The sequence below is a fragment of the Capra hircus genome, chromosome 4 (genome assembly GCF_001704415.2).
Source record: "Capra hircus breed San Clemente chromosome 4, ASM170441v1, whole genome shotgun sequence".
NCBI lineage: Eukaryota > Metazoa > Chordata > Mammalia > Artiodactyla > Bovidae > Capra > Capra hircus.
In genome coordinates, this window is record NC_030811.1 from 76,922,376 (window position 1) to 76,938,456 (window position 16,081).

Below are 16,081 nucleotides of genomic sequence, written 5' to 3' on the forward strand. Positions count from 1 at the left end.
ATTTGCAACTGTATTTTGAGATTTGAGATTCTTTTTTTTTTTTTTTAAACTATTTGTTAATTTGGCTGTGCCAGGTCTTAGTTACTGCATGTGGGATCTATTTTCCTGGTCAGGGATTGAACCTGGGCCCCCTGGATTGGGAGCTAGGGGTCTTAGCCACTGGACAACCAGGGAAGTCCCAATATTGAGACTCTTGAAGGACAGAACATTATTCTGCTAATCTTAACGTTTAAATAAATGTTTCTTCACATCTTCCAGATTCTAAGCTAAGTAAGGCTAATAATTAGAGAGTAGGCAGTGGTTGTTTTAAATCTTTTAAAAGTGATCTAAAAGATTACATTAAAAATAAAATCAGATCTTCAAATTCTTCATCTGTGAAGTGAGAAACTTGAGACTCAAGGATATTTAAAAGGCTGTGTTTCAAAATTTTTTACTCTCAAGTCAAACCAACTGAAAAGTTGTTCTTATTGTTTTATTAAAAAAGCAAAACAAAACCTCCTTTGAATAAGTAAAATTCAAACAGGATTTATAGTGTTGTTTTGCATCTATATGTAGTTATTGCTGTACTTTTCAAATTACTGGTGATACTGTTTTCTTTTAGGGTGAGACACAAAAGAAATCATTTGGGGAAACACTTTGTGCAGGAGCAGGACTGATGGGCCTCACTATAAGAGTACTTTTCAGGAACTCAGCCATTTGTTGTAAGCCTCCCAGATGTTAGCATCTGTAGATATGCTTCTTAGGGGGATTTTGTTTTTCAGGAAGAAATCATCCAGTCTTCTGGTGGCGTGGGGGTGGTAGGTACTATACCATGTTGTCATGGTGTTTGGCACCAAGGGAGTTGGGGATGAGGTGTGATCTTGCCATTCAGTATCTTGGACTTTGACTTAATCCTTCTGTCTCTTACCCCTCAACTCCCTACCCTGGTTCCTTGCCTGTTTCTGCTGTTAATATCTACCATGTCTGATGGGTTTCTTCCAGTCTCCTATTGGGAAGATGGTGGTGGAATTACTTGGTTATCTGGGATATAGGAGATGTCCTGGGTAATTGGTAGCTCCTTTTAAGCATTTGTACTATTTCTTAGCTCTGTCTTGCTTTGTTTAACTCTGCAAGTGTCTCAGTTTTTATTTCCTGTTGTGAATTAGCTTTTCGTCTGATAATGGGAAGCATAATGAAGAAACAATGGGCTTGGAGTCAGACTACTTAAGTGACTTTGAAAAAATTGTTTAACTTGCGTGAGTCTCAGTTTCTGCTTCTGTACAGTGGGGAGAGGAGGAGACTGGCCTCATCAGATTGTTAAGTTTAAATAAGATTATGCATAATTGCCTGGCACAAAGCATTTATGTTATAAATGCTTCTTCCCTTCAACTATTTCAGTTCAAATAAATAGTCTTTATTAATATGATTGTATCCTCAATTGAAACTACCAGTCTAGAGATTTGAGATAAGCAGAGCAAACCATATTGAATGACCCATTGAGCTATTTTCTTCAGTTCTAAAATTCCCTACTTTTAGGCTTAATTCAGCAATTTGTAGTGAAATTTAAAGTGGCCATTAACCACCTAAATATTTCAGGTAAAATTCTGTTTGAAATGTAAGCAATTATAGGTAATAATGTTTAGATTGGACATTTGTGAAATGGCCCACTTAGCAATGAATATTTGATGAAATACATTTATTAAGAATTACATATACATTTCTTTAATCCCTGAAATCACCCATTAGTTTCACCTAAACAGTTATCAGGCCTTTAATCTTATACTTATATTTGTATCTGGTTAGCAAGTCTGCATCAGCAGTTAGTTACAGATAATCTAGTTTCATTAAAAATTTTGATTTAGCAATTACTGATTACTTCATGCAGTGTGTCTTCCTATCTAATGAAAACAGTTTATCTTTCAAATATTATGGTTGATATTACTGAGTCTGAAGTATTTTGGGAGTGCATGTCTTAAAACAAAATTGACTTATTTTTACCCTTTTTTCTTTATTCATTTTCCTGCTCAGCTCTTCTGGAAAATTTTCCTCTCTCAAACAATGTTCCTCCCATAAATACTCTTATCGGTGCAGTAAATTTATGTTTATGGTATCCCATCCTAGTATCAATAAATTAATTATCAATAATATATCTAATTCATTTAAGATATTTGTTACTTGTGCTAATGATGGCAAAAAAAAAGTGGTTTCTGTCTTTCATGGACTTATAGTATATTTAAGAGATATAATATATTTGAGAATATGAACTACATGAGCATTTAATTAACATAGATAAATTTCAGATGCCAGAAAACAATGCAAAATGTGTCATTAAATAAACATAAAAAGTAACAACTTGCTTCAGGGACAAAATGATTGCTCTAAATAGAGAGTAGCTTTATTTTTTTTAATTTATTTATTTTAATTGGAGGCTGATTACTTTGCAATATTGTAGTGGCTTTTGCCATACATTGACATGAATCAGCCATAAGAGAGTAGCTTTAAACTAACATTTGTCGAGCCCCTGCTTTGTACTAGGTTTGCATTAAAAACCACAGTGCTCATTTAATTTTCAGTATCTCTTTAAGGTAGGTAGTTTTATTCCCCATCGGTAGATGATTCAGAAACAACGTAAGACAGCTAGAAAGGATAGAGATGGTATTTTCGTGATACTTTGTAGAGTAGACTTTAAAGGAGAGTAGGATTAACATGATTAATGTTAATCATGCTAGGAACATGATCAGAGGCTAGAGTGGCAAAGAGCAAGCTGTGTTGAGGGGCTAGGGAGTAGCCCAGTGTCGCTGTGGGAGAAATAGACAACAGGGTCCAAAGTAGTACATTGAAAGACAAGCGTGCAGGTTGAAGGAATGTGAGAAGCCACAGAAAGGTTTTAGTCTGAGAAATGAAAGAGCAGCTGCACTGTGAGAAGGTTCATCTAGAAATAGGGAAAGGCCTTTCAGATAGGGGTCAATAAGGAAGGTCTTACAGTCAATAAAGTGTGAATGATGAAATCTGAACTGTTGTGGTAACATGGCAAAGAGAGAGGAATAAATATAAAACATTTGCAAGTAAAATTGACAGTCTTACCAACAGAGGATGGGTAAAAACAAATCCAAAAATTTCAGCGTACTTGACTATAAGGATGGCTATTACCATTCTTTATTTAGGAAGTTATTAAAAAAAAAATACTTCCCTGGTAGCTCAGACGGTAAAGCATCTGCCTACAATGCGGAAGACCCGGGTTCTGTCCCTGGGTCAGGAAGATCCCCTGGAGAAGGAAATAGCAACCCACTCCAATATTCATGCCTGGAAAATCCCATGGATTGAGGAGCCTGTAGGGCTACAGAGTCAGAGACAACTGAGCGACTTCATTTTCACTTTTGAATTAATTTAAATTAAAATTTTACTCAAAGGTATTTATTTCGTATTTGAAAAAACTCCTAGTGGAAGAGTATGTTGATGAGAAATTATTTAACTTAGGCCTTTTAGTTTTTCACTTTTTTTTAAATTACCATAGATTATCTAAAAAACCTGGGACTTCCTGGGTAGCTCAGCTGGTAAAGAATCCCCCTGCAATTCAGGAGACCCTGGTTCAATTCCTGGTTCAGGAAGTTCCGCTGGAGAAGAGATAGGCTACCCACTCCAGTATTCTTGGGTTTGCCTGGATGGTAATGATTCTGCCTGCAGTGCGGGAGACCTTGGTTCAGTCCCTGAGTTGGGAAGATCCCCTGGAGGAGAACATGGCAACCTACCCCCTGTATTCTTGACTGGAGAATCCTATGAACAGAGGAGCCTGGAAGACTATAGTCCATGGGATCACAAAGAATCAGGCATGACTAAGCACAGCACACATCTAAAAAACACAAGTTGGCAGTTATCTTTCTGGTATACAGTATTTGTTAATTTTATATCAATTTATTGAACTTCTGTTTGAAAAACGAAAACAGTAGATATATGAAACCTAAAAAAAAAAAAAAAGACTAGAGTAAGAAAAGAACTTCATTAAATATATCAGTTAAAGTGGGTTAGTATTCACTGACTATGCAGTCCATATAGATTGAGGCTAGTCTTTGAATTCTGAACTTTGTATAAAGTTTAAGAGAAAACAGGCACAGCTTTTGCCTGCAAAATAATACTGGAGCTGAGATGTGAAATCGCATTTTGATATGAGAAAATTTTGTTACTCCTTAAAAAGTAATATGTATTTTAATGTTTTGCTATTTATTTCACTGTCATTTGGCAGTGTGTTTGTTGTTTTAGTAAAAAGTAGCAATATATGTTTCTGATAAAATCCATTGAGTTGGAAAGGGTACGTAAATTGTATTAATGTCAAAGAATATCTTGATTTCAGGATGCCCCTAAATCGGGTACTAGTTGCAGCTCTCGCTGTTCAAGTTCCAGACAGGATTCTGAGAGCACAAGGCCAGAATCTGAAACAGAAGATGTATTATGGGAAGACTTGTTACATTGTGCAGAATGCCGATCATCTTGTACCAGTGAGACAGATGTGGAAAATCCTCAAATTAATCCATGTGTGAAAAAAGAATATAGAGACGACCCTTTTCATCAGGTTGGTTTACAGTGTTGGGTTGTGTGGGGCTGTTGGTCCCGCTCCTTTCAATGTATGTACATTTTACAGAGGTGAGAGAAAACTTACATTCAATTAAAATAGTGTTCCCATATTTTAATCTTTATGTGACCTATGATCTGGCTTCATAGGAACATAGAATCTCAGTATTTATATAGTGATTGTCAATCACCTTGCAAACATATGTTCCTGAGAAATTGTTGGCAAATAGAATTTTCTAAGTCAGATTGTACTTTAGATGTATTAGTTCTTTTCTCACTAAGCATGCTTCATGGTCAGATTCATCTATACCTGTAACCTTAATTCCACACACATATACAATTATAATTCACACAGCTACACCTCATGAATATCAGATTTCTATTTCAAAGTGCCTGTAGTAATGCTATCCAACAGAAATAAAATGAGTTACATACATAATTTAAAGTTTTCTGGTAGTCTCATTTAAAAACACTTAAAAAGATAAAATTAGTTTAAATGTGTTTTGTTTAACCCAGTATATTCAAAATATTATCATTTCAACATATAACTACAATAAGAAGATCCAGAGTACTGCAACTAAGACCCGATACAGCTAAATAAATAAATAAAATAAATACTAAAAAAAAAAAAGAGAAGAAGCATAACCCTGACAAGTTGGAGAAAGTGAAGGAATGTTTTGGTCCCCAGCTGTTAGATGTGAAGATGGGAGAGCACTTACGTGCATAGGAGAAAAACAAGTGGGAAAATTGGTACAGTTTTGGTTTCTTAGGGTTCTGGAGAAAAGGTGTACTTAGGAAGCCTAGCCTCCAATAGGACAAGGAGCACATCCTCTGCTGAAACAGGCAGGGGAGGAAGAGTTCATGAAGCAAGTCAGACCATGAGAGTTACTGCATGATCTCTATTTGAAGTGCTGGAGGCCAGATGGTCTATTAATAAGAAGTGAGATAGGATAAGGGGCTTGTGGATAGTGGTGAAGGCCTGGCATTATCATTTATGGGAAATGGAGATAGTGAGGAAAGAGTATATGTTTATTTGTGTTCAGGCCATATAACACATTAAAAGAGTCACACTCCTACTTGGTTGCATGAGATCTTGGTTCAGCTGGAATCTAAAACTAGGAATTTGTAGCTGCCCAGTCTACACATTTGCCAAAGCAACCCATTCAGCATTACAGTGATTCAGGTCTGTGCTCCAGTCACTGATGCTGAAGAAGCTGAAGGTGACTGGTTCTGTGAAGACTTTCAACACCTTCTAAAACTAACACCAAAAAAATATGTCCTTTTTATCATAGGGGATTGGAACACAAAAGTAGGAAGTCAAGAGATAATCAGAGAAGAAAGTTTTACCTTGGAGTATAAAATGAAACAAGGCAGAGGCTGACAGATTTTGTCAAGAGAACTTGCTGGTCATAGCAAACACTCTTTTCCAACAACCCAAGAGATGATTCTACACATGGACATCACCAGATGGTCAATACTGAAGTCAGATTGATTATGTTCTTAGTTCCTGAAAATGGAGAAACTATATGTAGTCAGCAAAAACAAGATCTGGAGCTGACTGTGGCTCCTATCATGAGCTCCTTATTGCACAATGTAGGCTTAAATTGAAGAAAGTAGGGAAAACCATTCAGGTATGACCTAAATCAAATCTCTTACGATTATACAGTGAAGGTGATGGATAGATTCAAGGGATTAGATCTGTTAGAGTGCCTGGAGACAGAAGTTTATAACATTATACAGGAGGCAGTAACCAAAATCATCCCAAAGAAATGTAAGAAGACAAAGTGGTTGTCTGAGGAGGCTTTATAGATAGCAAAGAAGAGAAGCAAAAGAAAAGAGAGAAAGGAAAGATATAGCAAACTGAATGCAGAGTTCCAGAGAATAGGAAGGAGAGAGAGAGTCTTAAATATTGCAAAGAAATAGAGGAAAACAATAGAATAGAAAACCTAGAGATCTCTTCAAGAAAATTGGAAATATCAAGGGAACATTTCATGCAAGGATGGGCACCATAAAGGGCAGAAATGGTAAGAACCAAAGAGAAGCAGAAGAGATTGAGAGTACTTAGAAGAACTGTGCAAAAAAGATCTTAATGGCCCGGATAACCACAATGGTGTGGTCACTCACATTGAATATCCTAGAGTGTCAAGTCAAGTGAGCCTTAGGAAGCATTACTACGAACAAAGCTAGCAGAAGTGCCGGATTTCTAGGTGAGCTGTTATAAATCCTACAAGATGATGCTGTTAAAGTGCTACACTGAATATGCCAACAAATCTGGAAAACTCAGCAGTGGCCAGAGGACTGGAAGAGTCAGTTTTCATTCCAATGCCAAAGAATGTTCAAACTACCATGCAATTGCACTAATTTCACTTGCTAGCAAGGAAACACTCAAAATCCTTCAAGCTAGGCTTCAATATCATGTGAACCTAGAACTTCTAGGTGTACAAACTGGATTTAGAAAAGGAAGAGGAACCAGAGGTCAAATTGCCAGCATTCATTGGATCATGAAGAAAGCAAGGGAGTTCCAGAAAAACATCTATTTCTGCTTTATTGACTATGCTAAAGCCTTTGACTGTGTAGATCTCAACAAACTATGGAAAATTCTTAAAGAGATGAGAATACCAGACCACCATACCTGCCTCTTGAGAAACCTGTATGCGGGTCAAGAAGCAACAGTTAGAACTAGACATGGAACATCCAATTTTCCAAATTGGGAAAGGAGTACATCACGGCTGTATATTGTCACCTGCTTATTTAATTTATATGCAGAGTACATCATGCAAAATGCCATGCTGGATAACTCACAAGCTGGAATCAAGATTGCAAGGAGAAATATCAACAACCTCAGATATGCAAATGATAGCATCCTAATGGCAGAAAGGGAAGAGGAACTAAAGAGCGTCTTGATGAAGGTGAAAGAGGATAGTGAAAAAGCTGGCTTAAAATTCAACATTAAATAAAGCTGAGATTGCGGCATCTGGTCCCATCACTTATGGCAAATAGAAGGGGGAAAAGTGGAAGCAGTGATGGATTTTCAAAAAAATATTTTCTTGAGCTCCAAAATCACAGCCAGTGGTGACTGCAGCCATGGAATTAAAAAAAGACCCTTGCTCCTTGGAAGGAGAGCTATGACAAACCTAGACAGCATATTAAAAGCAGAGGCATCACTTTCCTGACAAAGGTATGTGAAGTCAAAGCTTTGGGTTTTCCAGTGGTCATGTACAGATGTGAGAGTTGGACTATAAAGAAGGCTGAGTGAAAAGAATGGGTGCTTTTGAACTGTGGTGTTGGAGGAGACTCTTGAGAATCCCTTGGACTGCAAGGAGATCCAACCAGTCTATCCTAAAGGAGATCAACTCTGACTATTCATTGGAAGGACTAGCGCTGAAGCTGAACCTCCAATACTTTGGCCACCTGAAGCAAAGAGTTGACTCATTTGAAATGACCCTTACGCTGGGAAAGATTGAAGGCAAAAGGAGAAGGAGGTGGCATAGGATGAGGTGATTAGATAGCATCACTGACTCACTGGACTTGAATTTGGGCAAACTCTGGGTTATAGTGGAGGACAGAGGAGCCTGGTGTGCTGTACTGCATGGGGTCACAAAGAGTCGGACATGACTTAGTGACTGAAAAATAACAGTTTTACACAGTTGTATGATATTCTCTAGAATATAGTTGTAATAATTATAATAACAAAGATTTAATAAGCATTGACCCTATATATCACCCATTGTGCAAAGTAGTCTAGATGCATTGTCTCATATAATCTCCATGATTTATGTCAATGTAGTTTTTTGTTTCATAAATGAGATGAAGGCTCAGGATTAAGTAATGCACCCAGAGTCACACAGTGTAGGTGCCAAGTAGTTGCTATTCAAGGGACAGGAAAGGGGATGCTGTGCTGGTTAAAATAATGGATAAGGCAAGAATCTAAACATGTTAAGTTGAGAAGGAAATATGAAGAAGAAGAGACCGATAGGTTGAAGAATATGTGTGTTCAAGGAAAAGTGTGTTTTAAATTGAAGGTTTGTGGAATCTTTCCTCTCTGGTAAGATGAAAGACTGTGGTTAGAGTCTCATTTCAGTGTGGTAACAGGGTCCAGGGTGTGGTCATGGGTCTAGTTGAAGATCCCTCGAATTTAAGAAGTGGAAAAAAAAAAAAAAGAAGAGAATAATGCATGGGAAAAGGGTGATGGATGAGTCACCTGTATATTCATCTAAGTCACTGAGGATAATAACTGGATTTTAGGTTTATGAAAATGTCTGTGAGCTCTTTTCTTAGCAACCACATAAGTGGCACAGAGCTAGGGACCGTGCGTTGCTTTGTTCATTGTTGTATCACACAGCACTTGGTACATAGTAGGTGCTTAATATTAGTTGAGTCAAATAATGAAACAAAAATTTTCAAAAGGTGCCAAGTAGACCTTTCTTAAATGATAAACAATTTTGTTGTAATGAATGCTCTATAGAATAAATTTTGGTCCTAAATCTGTTATATCTCTTTTTTCCTTTTTTTTTTTTTTTTTTTGGTAAAATAAAAATTTTTTTTTTTACTGTTTGACTCTACATATTAATTACAGTATTCTAGATTTAAAGTGGTTTTGCTTTTTGATTTAGGATGATTTCACATGCATTCTGTATTCTCAGGCTTCTAAAAACAAGCTCATATTTTCAGTTTTAGCTGAAATTAGCTCCCTTTAATGAAAAGCTGCCGTTTTTGTTTGTTTGGCTGAGATCTGTATAAGGTTTGGAGGACCCTTTTCTGCCTACGATAAAGACTGGAAAATTCCTCCCCATGAAGACGCACTGAACATTTCAATCAGTGTGTTCTAGACAGTGTGTCACCAAATATGTAGTTTTCTTTTCTTTTCTTGGTAAATAGTTACTGAAACATTTCTAAAAGAGAAAATTTTTATTCTGTAGCCACGGATGAGTATATAATATAAAGGTGCATTCCTGGGCCTTCCCTGGTGGCTCAGTAGCAAAGAATCCACCTGCCAGTGCTGGAGACATGGTTTTGGTCCTTGTGTCAGGAAGATCCCATGAAGCAGGAAATGGCAACCCACCCCAGTATTCTTGCCTGGGAAATCCCATGGATAGAAGAGCCTGACAGACTACAGTCCATGGGGTCCAAAGAGTTGGCACAACTTAGTGACCAAACAATGACCAAGACACATTCAAGTGAAGTTAATTTTTCAGTGGGTAAAGCCATACTTTAACTGCTATAGTTCTCAGAGGTAGAAACTTCAAGAAAACTTTGAACGAACAGGGAGCAAAGCAGTTGAGATTTTGATAAGGATAACAAGCAGTATTGAATGAGTTCTAAACTTTAGCTTGAAAAACATAGCTAAGAAGAACCTGTTATCTGATGAAGCTGTAAAATGGAATGATTTGCTCTTATGTTTTCTTTGAGCCTTTAAAAAAATCTTTCATTTACTAAAGGCAGTGTATATTTCAATAAGAATTTTTTTTTTAGTACATTACACATGCACACACACATTCCTATATCTTTTTAAATTCTCCAGGTTTTAGTTGCTTTCTATGCGCTTGCCTTTTTCCTTTCTAGAAATAGGAAAATGCTATCACATGCTAGTTAGAAGTTACCTGAGCAAAATGAGTACTTTTAGAATTAGAATGAAGAATTTTTTGATTTCCCATTTCTTTTTCTAGATGGACATTCTTGGTATTGAATATCTTGCTTCATATAATTCACTGTTACAGACTAAGAGTTAAAAAAAAAGGAGCTTGTATATCGATGCTTTAATCTGTTACCTCTGTGGTTTAACACTCTTTCCATTCAGCTTATCATACTTGTTCCAGGCTTTTTGGTTTCATCATTTTTCATAATTATTATAGTTTCAGGGAAATTTTAACATTTTAGTGTAAATTATTTCTGTTTTGTTTGGGGATAAATTTTAAAATACAATTTGTATCACATAGCTCTTAAGGTTCTCCAATAATGAAATATATACTATGAAGGTTAAAGTATATTAAGATACTCTGTTTTTGGAATAGATAAATTTTCAGAGGAACCGTCTTGGTAGCCAAATAACTACACATAAAAGGGCTTTGTCAGTAGCATGACTACTGGCATTATGGTTTGCCTGTATAATTGTTCATCACTTTTTTTACTCTGTGCACATAAATGTGGTATATTAGCTTTACATAAAATTAATGTATGAGGTCAGAATAATAAGTTCCCATATTTATTTCTTGCATATTATTATATTACTTTTTATACCTTTAATTGAAATTAATCAGTGCAACTTACTTCCTCCAGAGGAAAATATATTCGTTAAGTCTGCAGAAGCATATCTTTTATCATATTTCAATCACATTTTTATCTGCCAAAGAATATTTTAAAGTAGATTCTTTGGTTCATTGTTAGAAGTTCTCTCAATGAAATGTGTTATTAAAATAACTTAGAAATAATATGATATTAAAAATATCAATTGTATCTCATTCTGGAACTAATCTTTTTTGGGAGGAGGGGCCAGTCTTTTTGTGTTATTTCTATTGATATCTGATAATGTAAAGATTAGTGTTTTATTGTGTTGCTATCTTTAACCCTCAACTACCCTATTTTGCAGTTTTACTCTTTTAATTATAGATCTGAAACAAACAGAAAAACACACTAAATATATGATTTTGTTTGCATTAAAGCTTCCAGCTTTTCTTCCTACCATTTTCTATTCTGTGAAACTGTGAGAGATACTTTATTTTACCTGGGGGAATACTTCTAGTTCTATGTGCTTCAGTTTGCAATATTTGCTCTGAAGGGAAAAGTTAAATGGATCCTTTGGAGAAATGCTAGATTTTAAAAAATCAGAAAAGTAACTAAATCAAGTATTAAGGGTAAGTGTGTGTCTTTCTGAATGAGATTATATCACTGTTTAGTCTTTCAGAAAGGTTCAAATCTCAATGATCATTTTCTTTCGTATCAGACATGCATAAGTTGAACAGTCAGTAGTATGAATAATTAGTAATATGAATTTGATGCACATTTGTCTTTGAACACTAATATATTAGGAGTTATGTAAACAGATTGACAACTAAGTGCCTTTGCTGACAAATTTTAGAGTATTTTTGAACAATAAGTTACGCTAGTATAGGTTCTGAAACTTATATGCATTTTTATAACTGTAATTTCTTAGGCTACATGTTCAGTGTATATGCTAACTAATTTTAAGATAGAATTTTAGTGTCCTTGAAATTGTACATGAGATAGCTTTGTATAGATATATCTATTCTATAAATATAAATGCATTCACCAATTTCTATTTTTTAGTGTATATAGATAAAATTGTGTGTGTGTGTATATGTATATATACACAGTTTATTTTGAAATGCAGTTAATATACTCACCAATTTCTGGTTATTTTTTATAGAGTCATTTGCCCTGGCTCCATAGTTCCCACCCGGGATTAGAAAAAATAAGTGCTATCGTATGGGAAGGCAATGACTGCAAGAAAGCAGATATGTCTGTCCTTGAAATCAGTGGAATGATAATGAACAGAGTGAGTTTTAAAGTTTTGTTTAGATAGTGATTATTAATATAGTAAATGATTACTGAAGTGTTATATTTACAACCTACTCACCTCATTTCTTTAACCTGAAAAAAAAAGAGTTCCTTGTGTTTGAGTGGTTTGTCACCAAACATTTTTTGGTGCTTTTCATTTTCTGATCAAGAATAGACCTTGATGGTTTAAAATTTTCTTTTATGTTATTCTTTTTTTTGCTTTCAGTGGATCAAATTTAGGAGCTGCTAGGTATATACAATTGTTAATGAAAACGTTTTTCTGTATCATTTACCTCACTTTATTGGTTTATTACTACTGAAAACATTAAAAAAGAGAATTCACACTGGAAAATTTCTGTTGATGCTTGCCTCTTAAATATACAAGAGTAATGCAACTAATGGTAAAAGAATCTTAAGTCACTTGGAGATGTAGAATACAAATCCTACAGATTTAAACTTCAGTTTCTGTTATTTCTTTTATTACATCATTACTACTTTTAAAATTTTGCCTGATTCCCATGGACAGCTAGGCGTGATTTAACTTGGAATTTAAAATTTTTTGTGTGTTGCTAATTAGAACTCTTGTGCATACTTTTATGTGGGAAGGAATTAAAATAACTGGTTTCAGAAACTGAGCTACTTCCTATTACATATTTCCATGTGAGCTATGAAAAGCTGTTAACAAGGAGTCTCCAAAAACTTGCGTCTGATTAATACTCTGTACCTTATTTGTGAATTTTTACATACTATGTAATATGATGATAAAAAAGGTAGCTAGATGATATTTAAAATCCTTCCCAGTCCTGCCAATTTTATATTTTCCATTATTCAATTTCCAAATTCCTTTTTTTTCTTATAATTCCCCTGCCCCCTTTTCCCTCGCTCTTATTTAATTTTTACCCCTCTAGCATAGTCTCTCTTCTGAAATGGTTTCAGAAAACAATATGTATATACATATATGTATATATACATAAAAGAAAGTAGTTTTACAGTTTAAGGAGATTATCCATTTGTATTGTGAACTCTTTGAAGAAGAACATAAAGTATAAATTCTAGATTTTTTTCTGTAACTGGATTTAAGTAGATAAGATCTCCTCATTCTTTTCAGTATTTGTAAGTATTTCTAAAGTTTTAAATAATGAGATAAGTAGAATATTTTTTTCAAGATCCAGGTAAGACCAGGTAAGTAAATCCTTTTGCATCTACTTAATGAATTAGAGATCTGATAATGAACTATTTTTAAAAACTGAAAAATACTGACTTACATTTTATGTGTAATAGGTTTTCAAACTTTGAGTAAATTTAAATTGCATTATTCAGGTATTAAAACTGATACATTTTAACAGTAATTTCATATTGCTATAAATAAAATAATGCTTCATTAGGAATTAATTTTACTGTAGATAAAATTTGTGTATTTCTCTCTCTCTCTCTCTAAAGGTAAACAGCCATATACCAGGAATAGGCTACCAGATTTTTGGAAATGCAATCTCTCTAATCCTGGGTTTAACTCCATTTGTTTTCCGACTCTCCCAAGCTACCGACTTGGATCAACTCACAGCACATTCTGCTTCAGAACTTTATATGATTGCATTTGGTTCTAATGAAGATGTTATAGTTCTTTCTATGGTTATAATAAGCTTTGTGGTTCGTGTGTCTCTTGTGTGGATTTTCTTTTTTTTGCTCTGTGTAGCAGAAAGAACTTATAAACAGGTGAGTATAATATGGACACCTCAATAGAGAATTTTATCCTTGGTATTCCTGAAGTATTTAAGTGTTTCATTAAATCATTTTGACATGCTAATTATTTCCCCAAATAAAACCATAATGACTTCTGTTTTGTTATTTTTTGTTTTTATGTGGTAATCTACTTGAAAATTAATTTTTATTTTAATCTTTTTTAGCGATTACTTTTTGCAAAACTCTTTGGACATTTAACATCGGCAAGGAGGGCTCGAAAATCTGAGGTTCCCCATTTCCGATTGAAGAAAGTACAGAATATAAAAATGTGGCTCTCTCTCCGATCCTATCTTAAGGTAGAATGGTAGTGATAAAAGTACTCTTAACCTGCTGGCTCCCTCTCATAGTTCCAATTCTTTGTCAGTATGTATGTATGTCTAGATTTATAGTCAGATTTGTACTCACATGGTGCTATGTGGCCACGTCTAGTGTTCATTTTGATCCATTTGCAGAAATTCAAAATGTTTAACTGGTTCTTTACAGTAAAAGATCTGAAGTCCAGAAGACTTAAATGCATTTTAGGTAGATGATTCAAGATCAGATTGTTCTAAATTTGTTTTTGTTCATAAATCTCACCAACTACTACTACTCCACAAGCCAGCAGAGGGAGCCCACTGCTTAAAAAAGGAAATTAAAAAAAAAAAAATCTGTCAATGAGCTGCCTCACTGAGGTGACCTATTACTATTTGAAAACTTTAGCTTCCAATTCTAAGCCATCCTTTTCATGCCATTCTTTTCCTTTAATCTTTTAAAATAACTTTCCTAATTATGGAATTAAGATATAAAAGCTCAGGAGGGAAATGGGAAACATCTGAATTAGTTTTAGGAAAACATTTTTTATGAGGATTATTTCTTTGTTGCATACTCACTGTGTATGGAGTAATCATAGCTTAATAAAATTGACCCAAAGACCGACTATCCTCTGACATGCTTAGACCTTTAATGACTTTTATTTTGAGGTAGCAAGGAAAAAGTAGAATAATTTTGCAGTATTTGTCGCCACTTCTGTTTAAAAAAATTCATTATGCTGTTTATTTAACTTGTTAAACTCAGCTAAGTTAGTCTTCATTGGGTAATGTCACAGATGAGTGTAGATTGTTTTTTCTCACTGTGACACCGCTGGAAGGATGGATATGATCCTTGTTACCTGTCTTAGTGAGAAGCCACCTAAAATTTGCTCTCCGTATCATCCCTGAGCAGGTATTGCATTTTTTTATGCATTGATTATTTTAGTCAGTAAACATTCATTTAATGTTAACCATGTGCCATTCATTATTGATGAGATGAAACTCCCTGCCATTAGGAGCTCATTCTTCAGTGAGGGAAACATGTAACCCTAGGTCTAGGAATTATTCTGAGTACTGACTTCATCTTTTGCATTTCCAACATTCAATTTATTCAGTTCCCACCCTTTCTGTTTCCAAAATGTATCTCAAATCCATTTACTTCTCTCTCTGTTTTTATTTCCCCAACCTAATTGCAGCCACCAGTTATCTCCTGTATTGGATTACTGCAGTTTCGTCTTATATGGCCTCTCAGCATTCCTGTATCCTCCTTTTAATATTTTCCTCAGTTTGCTGCCAGTTTGACCATATTCTTAAAACCTTCTGAAAATTCTCCATTGATCTTAGGATGTAGAACCAAATCTTAATAGGCTTTTAATTCCCTTCGTGACTCAGCTCCTGCAGATAGCCTGTCCCTCTTGTCTCATTTTGAAATACTTTCCTCCCTGTATTCCAGCCAGACTACACTGCTTCAGTGCTTTGAATGTACTGTGATCTTTTCTGTTTTACACTCTTGCACTTGCTTTTCCTTCTACCAGTAACACTGCCGTGTGCCATCATGCTACTGCACCCTACTTTGGTGTAAATATCACTTCCTTGGAGAGATCTTCCCAGGCCTACACAATCTTCCTGAGAGTTAGGGGTATGGGCCTGGGAAGATCTCTGTAAGGAAATGATATTTGTACCAAACTTGTCACCAGTGTTCTGAAAGCATTCTATACCTTTCCGTCATAGCTCTCATCACAACTTGCATGTATATCTGTCTCTGTGACCTTGATGTTTGACTCCTTGTCTGTTGTGTTCTCTACTATATTTCCACCATCTAGCACTGTCCCTCATTCTGAGCAGGTGTTCAAAAAACATGTTGAATAAATAGTTAGTGTTTGACAAAATGGAATATTTGGGATTTATCCTTCTACAAATTCTAGGCTATATATTCACCATTTTTCATGGTGTTGCCAATCCTCAGGCAATAATAACAGTTTATAATTAAAATT

At 35.1% G+C, this 16,081-nt stretch overlaps 1 protein-coding gene across 4 annotated transcripts in view; it reads left to right on the forward strand.

Moving 5' to 3' along the window:
* Positions 1–16,081, forward strand: part of PHTF2 (putative homeodomain transcription factor 2) — a 134,981-nt gene that overhangs the window by 105,816 nt on the left and 13,084 nt on the right. For 3 of the 4 annotated variants that reach the window (XM_018047272.1, XM_018047273.1, XM_013963241.2), the window contains 4 exons: positions 4,328–4,546; positions 11,930–12,058; positions 13,501–13,773; positions 13,965–14,096. In XM_018047272.1, the coding sequence (XP_017902761.1) occupies positions 4,328–4,546; positions 11,930–12,058; positions 13,501–13,773; positions 13,965–14,096 (753 nt within the window). The remainder of the gene's footprint in view (positions 1–4,327; positions 4,547–11,929; positions 12,059–13,500; positions 13,774–13,964; positions 14,097–16,081) is intronic. The other variant, XM_018047274.1, reaches the window with a different exon arrangement.